The sequence below is a fragment of the Dendrobates tinctorius genome, unplaced genomic scaffold (assembly GCF_039654945.1).
Source record: "Dendrobates tinctorius isolate UK_male_01 unplaced genomic scaffold, ASM3965494v1 ptg000070l, whole genome shotgun sequence".
NCBI classification, from domain to species: Eukaryota; Metazoa; Chordata; class Amphibia; order Anura; family Dendrobatidae; genus Dendrobates; species Dendrobates tinctorius.
Window position 1 is genome coordinate 13,014,773 of NW_027361738.1, and position 16,386 is coordinate 13,031,158.

General features: G+C 44.8%; 1 protein-coding gene across 6 annotated transcripts in view; it reads left to right on the plus strand.

Moving 5' to 3' along the window:
- OSBPL3 (oxysterol binding protein like 3) overlaps positions 1-16,386 on the plus strand; it is a 181,150-nt gene that overhangs the window by 104,677 nt on the left and 60,087 nt on the right. For 5 of the 6 annotated variants that reach the window (XM_073581390.1, XM_073581389.1, XM_073581391.1 and 2 more), the window contains 3 exons: positions 1,417-1,533; positions 11,641-11,694; positions 11,914-12,027. In XM_073581390.1, the coding sequence (XP_073437491.1) occupies positions 1,417-1,533; positions 11,641-11,694; positions 11,914-12,027 (285 nt within the window). The remainder of the gene's footprint in view (positions 1-1,416; positions 1,534-11,640; positions 11,695-11,913; positions 12,028-16,386) is intronic. The other variant, XM_073581395.1, reaches the window with a different exon arrangement.

Sequence of the window (16,386 nt, forward strand, 5' to 3'; positions counted from 1 at the left end):
TGCTTTTCTTTCAAAAATATGGACATTTCTAAGTAACCCTAAACTTTTGAACGGTAGTGTACAATACATAGGAAAAAAGGGCTACAGAAAGGAAGACTCGCCCCCATTTTATTTAATCCCTCTATGCTGCTAGAAATGGATTACACTTGAGTGCGCATTCAGACTGCCTTGTAAATCAGGCCAAATTCGGCCCGCAATGCATGGTATGGCCGTGGCTTTCCTGACCCGCGCGTGAAAGCCTCATAGAAATACTTGAAGCTGTGATGCTCAGATTGGGATAGCCGCTGCCAGTCATTGCACCACAGCCAGATTTCTGACTGATTTAGGGCCCCGTCACGCATAGCTATCTCGCTAGCGAGATCGCTGCTGAGTCACAAGTTTTGTGACGTAACAGTGATCTCACCAGCGAGATCTCTGTGTGTGACAGCGAGCACCCCCCTGCCAGTATCGCTGATCGCTCTTGGAAAGCCCTGGACATTTCTTTGATCGCTGGTCTCCCGCTGGCCAACACGCTTCGCTGCGTGTGACAGGCGGGAGACCAGCGATCAGCTGGTAACTAACGTACACATTGGGTATCTAAGGGACGTGCGTCACTTAGAAACCCGATGTGTACCTTAGTTACCAGCTCCCTGCATCAGCGCGCTGGTAACTAAAGTACACAGCGACGCCGCACGCTCGGTGTCGCTGGTGCTGATCGTTGGTGAAGTGGTCTGTTTGACAGCTCACCAGCGATCATGTAGCGACTCACCAGCGATCCTGACACGTTGATATCGTTGTCGGGATCGCTGGTGAGTCGCTATGTGTGACGGGGCCTTCACTTGAACGTCTAACAGGCATTGGACAGAGGAGAGCCACCTAGTTGCCTGATTTTTGTAGAGATTTTTTTTTTTTTGGGTGGGGGGGGGTCCAAGACCAACATCATTTTAAAATAAAGTGAGTTACATTTGTCTATTACAATTATCTATGTATCACATTGTAAGATAAGCTCAGCTGCCATAACCATTAAGATACATTGATTAAAAAGCATGTTGAAAGGTTAACTGCATTTTTAATTAAATTGCCTCTGTTTTGTGTCTCACATGGTGGTGAAATTAGATGATGAACCCCACTGGCGACTGGTTGGTTGAGTGATTACAGTTTGTGTGCATTATGTTGGTGCGATGCAAAAAAAAAACAACAACAAATAATGAAATAGTAAAGATTTTTTTTATACGTTATAAAAATAAAATTTGACTTAAAACCTTACTATCTGATTCTAGTCTCCTGTGATGGCACATTATTGGAATTTGGGACAACTTCTGCTCCAATTGCAATGCAGCTTTTTCACCAAAACATTGTTATTGATCAGATTATGAAATCAGTATTTGAGGTCACTCGAGCGACGGACCAGTTTATTAACTCCTATTTTCTTATCAGGACAGCTGGGAAATTGTTGAAGGCCTCCGAGGAAGCACAATCTGTACACAGGAGCCGCAAAAAAAGGAGGGTTTCTTGCTGAAGAAGCGAAAATGGCCTCTGAAAGGCTGGCACAAGGTTTGTCTTTATACTGCTTGTTGTGACTACTCTTAAGCACCATTGTCAGGGCCAGGACTTGGACTACTATTAAATTACATGCTCCAATTACATCACACAATGCACTTTACATACAGAAATACAAAGGAGGGAACATGCACTATGGTTACTGACGGACGTGGTCCGGAATAGACTGAAAACATTTCTTGGTGGCTTGTTTAGGTCAGTCATTGAAATGTCCATAAACCCTCTGAAGATATAGTCTGTTTTTTCTTTAAACTGTATCTACCGTAGTTTTAAGCCTGGGCTTTAGTGACTTCAGTCTTCTAATAGTGGCACACATGGGCATGCATTGAGTCTTTCATTGGATTTTCCTAAGTTTGAATTAGACCTTGGGTGCAACTTTAGAGTCCCGTCTGCCATTAATTTCTACTAGTAGGTGATTTAAGGAGCCATTATGGGCCCATCATGAAATTCAAGATATGTAGCTCTAAAAGTTCATTTTCACTGCCCAATTATCTCAACAGGCTGCTCATCACCCAGCACAGTGCTCATTTGTTGGCTGAAATGATCTTTTCTTCCGCTTACAAGATCATCGTTCTTGGCAACAAATCATCTTATATAAACAGGAATTGGACTGCAAAGAAAAATTTTAATTATGTTCACTGATCGATATATTATAGATCTTTCAGACTGCACCTGTAGCAGGGTCAGTCTCTGTAAACAGGCTATTAAATTACCGCCAGTCACCAAACAGCCGATTGGCGGTCATTTAGTGTCACTGGTCAGCTACTGTAAACGCCATTTTTTGCGTGTTGACTTTTTGCTTTTGTTATTATTTTGGTATACAAAACCCATTTATGGTAAATGAACACGTCTTTTTAAGGTATATTTCACCTGGAATCTGCTTAAAATAGCATTCAATAAACGTTAAAATTATGGACATATTAACTCCAATCCTTAAAATCATGGACATAGTCACACCAATCCCCAAACGACATTCTGTACATGCGTTTCATCTTTCCTAACTTTTTTTTTAACTGCTTCCGACTTCGAAAGCCATGATGCAGCTAAAAAGTGTCATGACCATTCTTGGAAGGGAAACTGGAGAGGAGACAAAGTTTTTTGCAAAAAATGTATACCAAGCCGCTTCACCACGTCACGGTAACCCTTCACGATGCAGTCCCTATCTAATGTATTTAAAACCTGAACATGTGAACAGTGTCTAAATGAACAGGATACAGACAGGCACCTCCTTGTTGTGTAAGACAGCTCATTTATGTGCATGTCACACAGGAGAGGGGTGGGGTCTCCCAAACCATGCTGAGCAAGGAAAAAACGGATTAAAAATATATGTGACATGCACAAGTGTGAACAAGTCGGTCAGACAATGGTCACACCACCCAATGGCTGAAACACAACAAGAAAACACAAAATGACAAATTTGCAAAAATACTCTGCAGTAAAAAACATAACAGTAATCAGCAAGTGCTGTATAACAAATACAGGGTATTTAGTCGATACGTTTTTTGCAAAAAATGTATACCAAGCCGCTTCACCACGTCACGGTAACCCTTCACGAAGCAGTCCCTATCTAATGTATTTAAAACCTGAACATGTGAACAGTGTCTAAATGAACAGGATACAGACAGGCGTCTCCTAGCTTGGTATACATTTTTTGCAAAAAACGTATCGACTAAATACCCTGTATTTGTTATACAGCACTAGTTGATTACTGTTATGTTTTTTACTGCAGAGTATTTTTGCAAATTTGTCATTTTGTGTTTTCTTGTTGTGTTTCAGCCATTGGGTGATGAGAGCATTGTCTGACCCACTTGTTCACACTTGTGCATGTCACATATGTTTTTAACTTCTTCTTAAAGACAAACCATGATCGTGGTTAGTCCTGATGAAGAGGTTGTATACTCCGAAAATTGTGGAGGAATAAACCACCTAAAATTGGATTTGGCATCCTTCATCCTTTCTCCTACGGTAGCGCAGAGTAACCCAATTGTTTTCTAGTTTATGCTAACCATTCTTCATGCGGCTACCTCTCAGTAGTCGCCACTGTTTTATATATGAAATGTAAAAAGAAAAAAAAAAACATTGATGGCAAAGACTCAGCAAAAATTACAGACGACTCTTCAGGAAAAATGCTGCATACATTTTTCTGAGGCATTAGAGCGATGCAGAAATCTTAAAGATAGGGCTCGTGTACATGACGGTATTTTCTGTTTGAGTGTGATCCAACCAAAACATTGGATCACACTCGGACCATTGTTATTCTACGGGACTGCGCATATGTCACATTTTTAACTTGGACCGAACCAGTTGGAAAAAAATCTCTGCATGCCCGAGTTTGAACCGATATTTGGATCATACTTAGCCATGCAGGTCCGTGGAAACAATCGGATTGGACTGGGTTGACGTCTGAGTGCAGTGTGATCTTCACGGGCTGACTGAATGGAGAAGATACATTTTTTTTTTTTTTCTCTATCTTTCCTCATCGGAGCAAACTGGAGCACACTGTGATCACACAGATCAGAATTTGATCAGAGTGTGATTTATACAATTGACCCGGTTCTCTCGTATGAGCGAATGCACGTTTGTCTGCACCTGCCCATACTGAAACAAATTAAATAGCCGCAGAATTCACATTCAAGCCAGGATTAATTTGCAGAATTTTTTATGTAAGTTTAGAGCTGGATTTTATGCAATAAGAGCCATTACTCTGTCCATTCATATAAATATCATGATGGCTTGGAGGGATAAGATATAGGGCTTAGTGTAATTTAATGATATCGTTATTTAGTACCAATCGGATGTTTGTTAATGTGAGAAGTCTTTGTTCTCTGCTCCCTTGATGTTCATGCTCACCTAAAATAAAATAATCTCTCAGTAAATCCAGGCACTCTTAAAAACTCTATTGAAATTTGTTGCATCAGTCACACGCAGAGCTCATTAGCCAAGATAATATCAAAGAGAATTTTCTATCTTGCTGCATTATGCTTTTCTGTTTGTAACTCATGTTTTTATGTTGACGGCTGGACTAGGAAAGTATATTTTAGTCATTAATGATGCGGTAGAACATTGGCTTTCTGTTTCTGTAGTTATGTATCTCCACCTTTTGTTTTTCAGTTCTCTGTATACAGTGGGGCAAAAAAGTATTTAGTCAGTCAGCAATAGTGCAAGTTCCACCACTTAAAAAGATGAGAGGCGTCTGTAATTTACATCATAGGTAGACCTCAACTATGGGAGACAAACTGAGAAAAAAAAATTCAGAAAATCACATTGTCTGTTATTTTTTCATTTTATTTGCATATTATGGTGGAAAATAAGTATTTGGTCAGAAACAAAATTTCATCTCAATACTTTGTGATATATCCTTTGTTGGCAATGACAGAGGTCAAACGTTTTCTGTAAGTCTTCACAAGGTTGCCACACACTGTTGTTGGTATGTTGGCCCATTCCTCCATGCAGATCTCCTCTAGAGCAGTGATGTTTTTGGCTTTTCGCTTGGCAACACGGACTTTCAACTCCCTCCAAAGGTTTTCTATAGGGTTGAGATCTGGAGACTGGCTAGGCCACTCCAGGACCTTGAAATGCTTCTTACGAAGCCACTCCTTCGTTGCCCTGGCGGTGTGCTTTGGATCATTGTCATGTTGAAAGACCCAGCCACGTTTCATCTTCAATGCCCTTGCTGATGGAAGGAGGTTTGCACTCAAAATCTCACGATACATGGCCTCATTCATTCTTTCATGTACCCGGATCAGTCGTCCTGGCCCCTTTGCAGAGAAACAGCCCCAAAGCATGATGTTTCCACCACCATGCTTTACAGTAGGTATGGTGTTTGATGGATGCAACTCAGTATTCTTTTTCCTCCAAACACGACAAGTTGTGTTTCTACCAAACAGTTCCAGTTTGGTTTCATCAGACCATAGGACATTCTCCCAAAACTCCTCTGGATCATCCAAATGCTCTCTAGCAAACTTCAGACGGGCCCGGACATGTACAGGCTTAAGCAGTGGGACACGTCTGGCACTGCAGGATCTGAGTCCATGGTGGCGTAGTGTGTTACTTATGGTAGGCCTTGTTACATTGGTCCCAGCTCTCTGCAGTTCATTCAATAGGTCCCCCCGCGTGGTTCTGGGATTTTTGCTCACCGTTCTTGTGATCATTCTGACCCCACGGGGTGGGATTTTGCGTGGAGCACCAGATCGATGGAGATTATCAGTGGTCTTGTATGTCTTCCATTTCCTAATTATTGCTCCCACAGTTGATTTCTTCACTCCAAGCTGGTTGGCTATTGCAGATTCAGTCTTCCCAGCCTGGTGCAGGGCTACAATTTTGTTTCTGGTGTCCTTTGACAGCTCTTTGGTCTTCACCATAGTGGAGTTTGGAGTCAGACTGTTTGAGGGTGTGCACAGGTTTCTTTTTATACTGATAAGTTTAAACAGGTGCCATTACTACAGGTAATGAGTGGAGGAAAGAGGAGACTCTTAAAGAAGAAGTTACAGGTCTGTGAGAGCCAGAAATCTTGATTGCTTGTTTCTGACCAAATACTTATTTTCCACCATAATATGCAAATAAAATGAAAAAAAAACAGACAATGTGATTTTCTGGATTTTTTTTTCTCAGTTTGTCTCCCATAGTTGAGGTCTACCTATGATGTAAATTACAGACGCCTCTCATCTTTTTAAGTGGTGGAACTTGCACTATTGCTGACTGACTAAATACTTTTTTGCCCCACTGTACTTATAGTAACTTTATCTGTACTTTGCGTCACTTGTTTGGTCTTGATGTGTTGACTAGTGAGGAGCGAGTATACTCGTTGCTTGGGTTTTCCCGAGCATGCTCGGGTGTCCTCCGAGTATTTTGGCGGGCTCGGAGATTTAGTTTTTGTCAAAGTAGCTGCATGATTTAAGGCTGCTAGACAACCTGAATACATGTGGGAATTCCCTAACAAACAGGCATTAATCACATGTATTCAGCCTGTCTAGCAGCTGCAAATCATGCAGCTGAGACGAGGAAAACTAAGGGTATGTGCACACGCTGCGGAATCTGCTGCGGATCCGCAGACAGTGTACAGCACCATGTAAGTCTATGGGATTTACAATCCGCAGTGCACATGCTGCGGTTTTTTCACTGCGGAAAAGCTGCGGTTTTAAATCCACAGAAAGAATTGTCAATGTCAATTCTTTCTGTGAATTGCGCTGCGGTTTGCCATCTATTCCATTGTTCAGGTGTCAAACCGCAGGCCAATCCGCAGGTAAAACCACAGGTCAATTTACCTGCGGTTTTACCTGTGAATCCGCACGGAAAAATCCGCAGCGTGTGCACATACCCTAAAGCTCCGAGCACGCCAAAATACTTGGAGGGCACCCGAGCACGCTCATCACTAGTGTTGATTGTTACATGTGAATAGATAAGTAAACAATGATTAGCGTTTGTTTTCTCGGTCTTCTTTTGTTGAGTTCTTGGAGAAGTTTTTGGAAAGTTTGAGCTTTTGAGGAGGAGTTGGAAAGTTTCTCAGTTTCTGCCTCAAAAATATTCTAAAAAAAAAAAAGAAAAACTCAAGTGCAAGTGTGTACCCTAGGGGGTTTCCACATGGGATGAATATATAGCAGATTTCTGGATAGAAAATAACTTCCGTTCTAGAGCAACAGTGCCATAGATGGGATTTTATGCAATTTCATCCATATGCTGCAGAGAAAACCTGCACTGTAATTGGAGCAATGCTGCTATTTTAACATCTGATACCTGTCAATTTAAAGGGGTTCTTGGGCATATGAGATTTTTGACCTATTCTCTGGGTATCAGATCCGGTGAAGGCATGACACCCGCACCACCCATCAATGAGTTCCTGCAGCTCCGTTGGAAGCTGGATGTAGACATTCTAAAGAATTGGAGGTGATCTGCTGTACTTGGCAGCGGCTACTACATGTTGAATGGAGCTTCTCAGTACTTTTCTATGTTAACATTTGGCCACCACTAAAGCTGATCGGAGGGGGTGCCAGGTGTTGGCTCCCACTGATCTGATATTATAGAACTATTGAGGATAGGTCATCAATATCCAAACCCTTTTAAGCTGCAGATATTCACTCTGGATTTTGCACTTTCCGATGCAAGTTGTGAAGTCTTTGGTATGTCCGCAGCATTTGCACGGTTAGAACCGCTGTGATATTTTCCACTGCTGCAAATACATTCCAAGCAGTTCTATCTTTAAAACTTTTGCTTTATATCTAATATAAAGAACGAGTTATAAATATCATTTCGACCACAATATGCTTTTTAGAGACGTTTTAGAAAAACTTGCATTTTTAAGGTGCTCCAGCAATTTCTGATTTTCCCGATGAGAATTAAGGGTACATAAATAATAATCTTTATTTTTATATAGCGCTTGTAACATTCCACCATGTGAGTGGACCACGGTTACTCACCTTGCAGGTCTTTGAGGTAAACACTTATAGAAAGAACACCGTGAGCACAACTCAAGATGGTGCTAAGGTTAGGTTCCCAAACCGTTAAAGCAACAAATATAAACCTAGCACTCAACTTAAAGGTATTTGCAAGGCGGTTTATTGTAGTACACGAAAAAGACGTTTCGGTCAATGTGACCTTCTTCAGTTACGTGTGGTATATAGATTGTGTAGAGCTTATAGGCATCTATCAGAAAGGACGATGGTGCTTTAAGCATTGAGGAGAATCTCTCTCAGGTAATGAGCTTGTCAGAATATAGGAGAGGGGCAACCGTGCCTCCAGATGCGGTGTTCTGATAGATGCCTATAAGCTCTACACAATCTATATACCACACGTAACTGAAGAAGGTCACATTGACCGAAACGTCTTTTTCGTGTACTACAATAAACCGCCTTGCAAATACCTTTAAGTTGAGTGCTAGGTTTATATTTGTTGCTTTTGAGGTAAACACTGGCACGCACAGGGTTTAAAATGAAGCCATTCAGTTTAAGACAGTTATGTTAAGACAGTTAAGACAGTTCCAGCAGCCATTTGCACTGTCTGTTAAACATTCAGCTTTAGCACATGAATACAGATACAGTCTCTCACTGTAAATACTTCTCACTGACCCCGGTCAGTATAACATGGACACCTGTCCGTTACCTGCTGGTGTTAGCCACTTCTCACACAGTCTTCCTCTGACCCCGGTCAGTATAACACACGGTTGTGAAGACACAGGTTCTCGAATTCTTCTTATCCTCAGAGGCATCCGATAGATATCTGTTATGAATGGGTCACCGAGGAGAAAAAAGCAAAACAAGCTAAGCCACAGAAAACCAGAGTGGTTGGTAACTATGCAGATTGCAGATCCCTGATCTTACCACACAACTAGCAGTAGCCGTGGAGCATGCCTACGATGAACCTAGACGCCTCGTCACGGCCGGAGGAGTACATAAGCCTAAAGCAAGAAAAGGGAAATCTAACTGCCCCAGAGCAGACCCCAAAGGAGTAGACAGCCCCCACACATGTATTGACGGTGAAACAAGATGAAGGCACAAACACAGGCAGGAAAATAGGCTGAGCAAATGATGGGGCCCAAACTAACTAGACAGGAAATGAAAGGGAAGACACTGTCTGCAACCTGCAAAAAACCCTACAAAAATAATGTCCAACACTTCTGATAGCAAAATTAACCCTGAAGTCACTAGACTTCTCCCACTATATCAGCACTCTGACATATTCTGAGACAGAGCAAAGAGAGACCGAACTAGTAAGGGACAAAAAGCCAATTGGCAAAATACTGATAAATAAGAGTGGAAATTCAGCTCAGCCCCCAGCCGGGGCTGGCAGACCACACAAAAAAATGAATAGACCAACAAAATCAAGTGTGAACATTAGCAGAAAAACTTAGCTTTAGATGACTGGAACAGAGCTGAAAACCAAGAGCTGACAAGCCAGAAGGAATCACCAGCAACTGAATAGGGCGTCGGCTGTCTTAAATCCAATCTGAGAATCCTGGGATCCAATCGTCATCCTCATTCTCAGGTGGCAGATCTCCACCGAGCAAACCAGCCGCACCACCTCCCGTCACCACCAGAGGGAGTCCAGAAGGGGAACTCACAACTGGTGAACCAGAGAATGAACTCACAACAGATATCAGTTCACACACACAGTCTCTTTCTGAACCCGGTCAGTATCACATGGTTTTCAAGACCGTTACCTGTTGGCCACGCAGGTTCCCGGATCCCTCTTACCGCAGAGGCATCCTGTACACATTTCTCTGACCCCGGTCATTATCACACGGTTTTCAAGACCGTCCACTCCTTTTGGTTCGGAGTCGCTGGCACGGCTTCCCCAGACTATGCGACATCCGAGCCTGGAACGTAGGAGCTCTGTCCACACTGACAGACTCCAACACACTCTCTCACACCTGTGCAACACACCTTCCTTAGATAGCATGTAACCACTCCCAGTTACCAATCACATAGCTAGTCACATGTTCATTACCTCATCACCGATCCTGCAGAATCACAACCACACAGCCAAAATGGGGTGCAGTGAGCCCCCTCACCACAGTGTGTGGTACATGGGTAGCCCGACCCTCCCAACTCTCAAAGCTACCCGTAGCCCGGACCCAAATGTGAACAACAACTACTTAAGAAAACACTCCGGGCTACATCACAGGGAGCTGCCATCCCCGTGACACATACCTTCCATTAACCACGCGACCACCAGTCACACCACACGCTAACATATTCAGCAGCGCTTTACAGTTTGCACACACTATCATCACTGTCCCCGATGGGGCTCACAATCTAAATTCCCTATCAGTATGTCTTTGGAATGTGGGAAGAAACCGGAGTACCCGGAAGAAACTCACTCAAACACTGGGAGAACATACAAACTCCTTGCAGATGATGTTCTTGGTGGGATTTGAATCCAGGACCCCCAGCGCTGCAAGAGACAGTGCTAACCCCTGAGCCACCATGCTGCCCGTACATAATTATTGCATAAAGTAATAACAGGAGAAGATCTGGAAAGCAAAGTAACTTTTAAGGTTAATCAGCACTAATATTCAGATGTAAACATTGTTTTACCCATTGTCAGCGATTCATTGCTGAGATGAGAATACCTGTCTATATGCTGTGCCCAGAGGTGACTGGAATTACAGAAACGACCTGTGCTATCTTTTCAACCAAAAGAGGGAAATGGAAGTGAAGGGAAATTACAGATTCTCTTTTTGTCCACCGATATATTGTTTCTATCAGCAAGATTACACCCCCCAAGTTATGTAAGTGTGAGTGTTGCTCTTTCAAAGAGAAGTCCAGCAATGCCTTTTGAAGAAAGAAATCATCATTTGATTTGATATGCAAATGAGGCTGAAGAGCTATGGTAGATCTGAAGCCTCTGTCACTCCAGCTCTATTTCCTTCTCGGCACCAATGACTCCCGCTTGACTGACAACCTCTATGATGTATGACTTCAGGCAGAGAAGCAGTCAGTCAAACAGGAGGAGGTGATGCTGGGCAGAGAATACAGCTGGAGTGACAGAGGCTTCAGATATACTATAGCTCTTCAGCCTCATTAGCATATCAATTCAAACCCTGATTTCTCTTTAACGAAGAAAAGGTCTGGCCATGTAAAGGTATTGCTGGACTTTTCTTTTATAGAGCTACATGTGCATTGAAATAGTTTGTGGAGTGAAATCCTGCTGACAGATTTTCTTTAAAGATATGCATGTACTTAAAGGGAAGTTGTCGCTGGGTTTTTGCCACCTGATCTGAGAGCAACATCAGAGACCCTGATAACAGTGATGTGTCACTTACCGGGCTGCTTGCTGTTGCTTTGATAAAATCACTGTTTTATCAGCAGGAAATTTTCACTAGAGGACTAGTAACCCTGCTGCCAGGTAGACAAACATATTCATGTTTTCTGTATAACCCCGCGCCCACCACTGATTGGCTGCTTTCTGTATATACTGTACATGGGCAGAAAGCTGTCAATCAGTGGTTGGGGTGAGACTATTCAGAGCTCACATTTTTGGGCAGGCTGCACAGCTTGCTAAAAATGTACTCAGGAGTGGACAACTTCTTCAATGTGAATTGGTGTTATACAGTTTACTGACATGACGAGTATTGATTTCTTTTACATTCTGCTGCTTTCCTTTTAGCGGTACTTCTACTTGGACAAAGGGATTTTAAAGTATGCCAAGGGTCCGACTGAAGTAAGTGTTATTACAAAACTAAAGTATTTTGGATATTCCCACGCACTCAGAGACACACACACACACACACACACACTTGCAGAGACGCGCCCGCACATGCGCCCACGCCCGCACATGCACACACTATAATGGGAACCTATATGTGTTTAGAAGCAGAGTATCTAAATTGTGTTTTATATATGCAATAATATATTTGTGTTTCTGTATTTGTATTTCTAGATTGAAAAGGGTAAACTACATGGCTGCATTGATGTTGGACTATCTGTGATGTCAGTAAAGAAATCAACTAAGTGCATTGATCTGGATACAGAGGAACATATATACCACCTTAAGGTATTTTCAAAGATTACACAGCCCAATGTGAAACCTATCTAATCAGGGCACCATAAAAAAAATCCTATGCCACCTGTGACAAAACACTCCGGGATCGCCTTTGCTGGGGTCAAAGGTCACGTGCGTTCAGCATGAAACTCAGGCGCAGAGCTGGGGTTCGTGTATAACTGACCCTGGGTCAGGTTTATTAACGGTGAAAGCAATGCAAAAGGAAATAAAACATAAAACAAATCCTTGCTTGTCCGGCACTAACTAAACAATGGACAACCTAACTACCAACTGGCGGGCTTCTCCCGTCCAGCCAAACCACAGTTGCAGTGGGCACTGCTTCCACTCACGTGTGTGTCTCTCACACAGACAGGCTCTCTGTGTTCCCAGGCTGAGACACTCACACAACCACCTTGCATCCTTTTATATCCACCTCCCATTATCCATTAGTAAGCAGGTGCGATACTGACCAGACTAGGCCACATAGGAAAGGAATCTGGGCGAGATATACCTGCCCTCATCCACTATTCCCACATGATTCTCACATATCCCCCCCTTCTGCTCAGACCACTCCGGTCGAGCAATGACACCCGCCAAACAGTGCACTCGGGACAGGGCATCTGCATTCCCCATCTGTACCCCTGGGCGGTGCTCCACCGTAAAAGTGTAGGCCTGCAGGGCAAGGAACCACCGGGTCACCCGGCTATTCCGTTCCTTGTTCAAGTGCATCCACTTGAGAGGGGCATGGTCCGTGATCAGCCTGAACTTTCGGCCCACCAGGTAATATTTGAGGGCCTCTAGAGCCCACTTAATGGCGAGGCACTCTTTTTCTACGACTGCATACCTTTGCTCGCGTTTATTCAGCTTCCTGCTGAGATAGAGGACTGGGTGTTCCACTCCGTCCCTCACTTGTGAGAGTACGGCCCCGATACCGGTATCAGAGGCATCCGTTTGTACCACAAACTCGCTGCGGAAGTCCGGAGTCACCAGTACGGGCTGAGAGCAAAGTGCCCGTTTTAGGCTATGGAAGGCTTCTTCAGCCGCTAAACTCCATTTAATCATGACGGAGTCTTTCCCTTTTGTAAGATCCGTCAGGGGGGTAGCGATGGCTGCAAAATTGGGTATGAACCGGCGATAATAGCCGGCGATCCCCAGGAAGGCTTGCATCTGCTTCTTGTTGACAGGTTGTGGCCAGTCCTGAACCGCCTGAATCTTATCAACCTGGGGTTTAACAACACCCCTCCCAATTACATACCCCAAATACCGGGCTTCTTCTAGCCCGATGTGACATTTCTTGGGGTTCGCGGTTAGACCTGCCTCCCACAGGTCGTCAATCACAGCTTGTACTTTCTGGAGATGAGTCTCCCAGTCCAAGCTGTAAATGACAATGTCGTCCAAATAGGCCGAAGCGTACTGCCTATGTGGCCTCAGGACTCGATCCATCAGTCTCTGGAAGGTCGCCGGTGCTCCGTGCAGACCAAACGGCATATACACATACTGAAATAGACCTTCTGGGGTAGCAAATGCTGTCTTTTCTCTGGCAGCCTCCACCAGAGGGATCTGCCAATACCCCTTTGTTAGGTCTAGGGTCGTAATATACCGGGCTTTTCCTAACCGATCTATCAACTCGTCGACCCGGGGCATGGGGTAGGCATCAAATTTTGAGACCGCATTCAGTTTCCTGAAGTCATTGCAGAACCGGATGGTGCCGTCCGGTTTAGGAATTAGCACAATCGGGCTGGACCATGCACTGTGCGATTCCTCAATGACTCCTAACTCTAACATTGCCTTCACTTCTCGGGAAACGGCTTCACGGCGCGCTTCCGGGATTCGGTAGGGCTTTACGTGAACTGTGACACCAGGTTCCGTTACGATGTCATGTTTTATTAGCGTAGTCTGCCCGGGTTTTTCTGAGAAAAACTTTTGGTTGTGAAGTAGAAACTGCCTGACCTCAGTCTTTTGCCGCTCCGAGAGAGTCTCTGCAACCCGTACCTCCGGTACGGCATGCGAGCAGACAGGACGGGCCAGCTCCGCTGATAAGGCAGACCGATCCTTCCAGGGCTTTATCAGATTTACATGATAAATCTGTTCAGGTTTCCGTTTACCTGCCTGGTATACTTTGTAGTTTACTTCACCAACTCTTTCCTTGATCTCAAAGGGGCCCTGCCACTTTGCCAGGAACTTACTGTCCACCGTGGGGACCAGGATCAACACCCTATCTCCGGGTGCAAACGTACGGATCTTGGCGCCCCTATCATAGATTCTTTTTTGGGCTCCTTGAGCCTGTATCATGTGTTCTTTGACGATAGGCATAACAGCCGCAATACGGTCCTGCATTTGTGTGACGTGATCTATCACTGTTTTAAACGGAGTGACCTGTCCCTCCCAGGTTTCTTTTGCAACGTCTAACAGTCCGCGAGGACGTCGGGCGTACAATAACTCGAAAGGCGAGAATCCCGTGGAAGACTGGGGTACTTCCCTGATGGCAAAAAGCAAATACGGAAGTAAATAGTTCCAGTTCTTCCCATCCTTGTCTATCACCTTTCTCAGCATCTGCTTCAGAGTTTTATTGAACCGTTCGACCAACCTGTCTGTTTGAGGGTGATACACGGATGTGCGTAACGGTTCGATTTGTAACAATCGGCAGAGCTCCTTCATTACCCTGGACATAAAGGGGGTCCCCTGGTCGGTGAGTATCTGTTTTGGTATACCGACCCGACTAAACACATGCACCAGTTCCTTGGCAATCGTCTTGGTGGCCGTGTTACGCAAAGGGATGGCCTCCGGGTAACGAGTGGCATAATCCAAGATGACCAGGATATGTTGGTGTCCACGTGCAGACCGTGGAAGGGGCCCAACTAAATCCATCCCAATCCTCTCAAACGGGACTTCAATAATAGGTAGGGGTACCAAAGGGCTACAGAACCGGGGCTTAGGTGCAGAGGCTTGGCAGTCAGGACAAGACTCACAATATACACGGATATCGTGATGCATGCCTGGCCAAACAAAACACTGTAATATCCTTTCGGTGGTTTTCTGGACTCCCAGGTGACCTCCCATCACATGTCCGTGGGCCAGGTCCAGCACCTGCCGCCGGTAGGGTTTTGGCACGACTAATAGTTGCACCGTATCTTCCCCCTTTTTCTCTATCTGATAGAGTAAATCATTCTCCAGAACCATGTAAGGATATGCCAGCCTAGAGCCAGGTTCAACGGGTACCCCATTTATCACTTTTACATTTGTCCTAGCCTGAGAAAGGGTAGGATCCTTTACTTGCTCGCTTTGGAAGTCATCTTTCTGAACTTCTAAATCCGGCAAACGGGGAGGTGGACGGCTGTCGGCCTCCTCCTTTTCCCCAGTCTCCTCATTATCACCCGCCATGACTGAAAACGGGAACTGCAGGTCATTTCCTGCAGACTCTTCCCCCGAGTCTTCCGGGGAGACCTCTTCCAGGGGTTCGGGATCCACACGCTCCCTGGGAGAAGAATCATGTACACTATTACCCGAGGGCATCGACTGATTCTCCCACAATTGCCAGAAGTGGGGAAAATCCCGGCCCAGGATAACATCATGCAAGAACGCCGGGATGAGTCCCACCTTATGTTGCACAGACCCATAGGAAGTTGTAATGCATATGACCGTGGTGAGGTACGAACAGGTGTCTCCATGCACACACGTCACAGAAAATTTGTCTGATGGTCCAGTCGGGGCTGACACCAGACTGGCCTTCACCAGAGTCACCACACTTCCCGAGTCTAACAATGCCACCACATTTTTGCCATCAACAGTTAAATCACACAAGTGTTTTTCCGCATCCTTTTGACCGGCATTCACACTCACTACCCGTGCAACCATAGACATGCGGTTTTTAGAGTCTGTGACGTCGCACTGCATGGGTTCAGTAGTGACCGGACAGTTCGCAGCAATATATCCCATCTCTTGGCAGCGGAAACACCTAACGGGTTCCTTGCTTAGACCATAGTTCGTTACTCTCGGCCTCGCAGTGCGGGCAGTCCCGTTTTCCTCCCCCACTGTCTTAGGGATTTTTCCATCTCCCCTACTCCCTGGAACAGTCTTACCGGTTCCACGTGGAGATGATGAAGAACGAGGTGGGGTAACGTCGTCTCGGAGTCCTTCCGCCACGGAGTAACGTTCAACCAGATCCACCAGTTGATCTGCCGTCGTAGGATTTCCATGGCTTACCCACTTCCTCAGGGCTGGCGGTAGAGCTCTCAGGTACTTGTCCACGACGACTCTCTGGATTATCTCTGGCGCTGTCAGCACCTCGGGTTGTAGCCACTTCTTCGTCACGTGGATCAGGTCGAACATCTGTGACCGCGGTGGTTTATCCGGCTGATAAGTCCATTGATG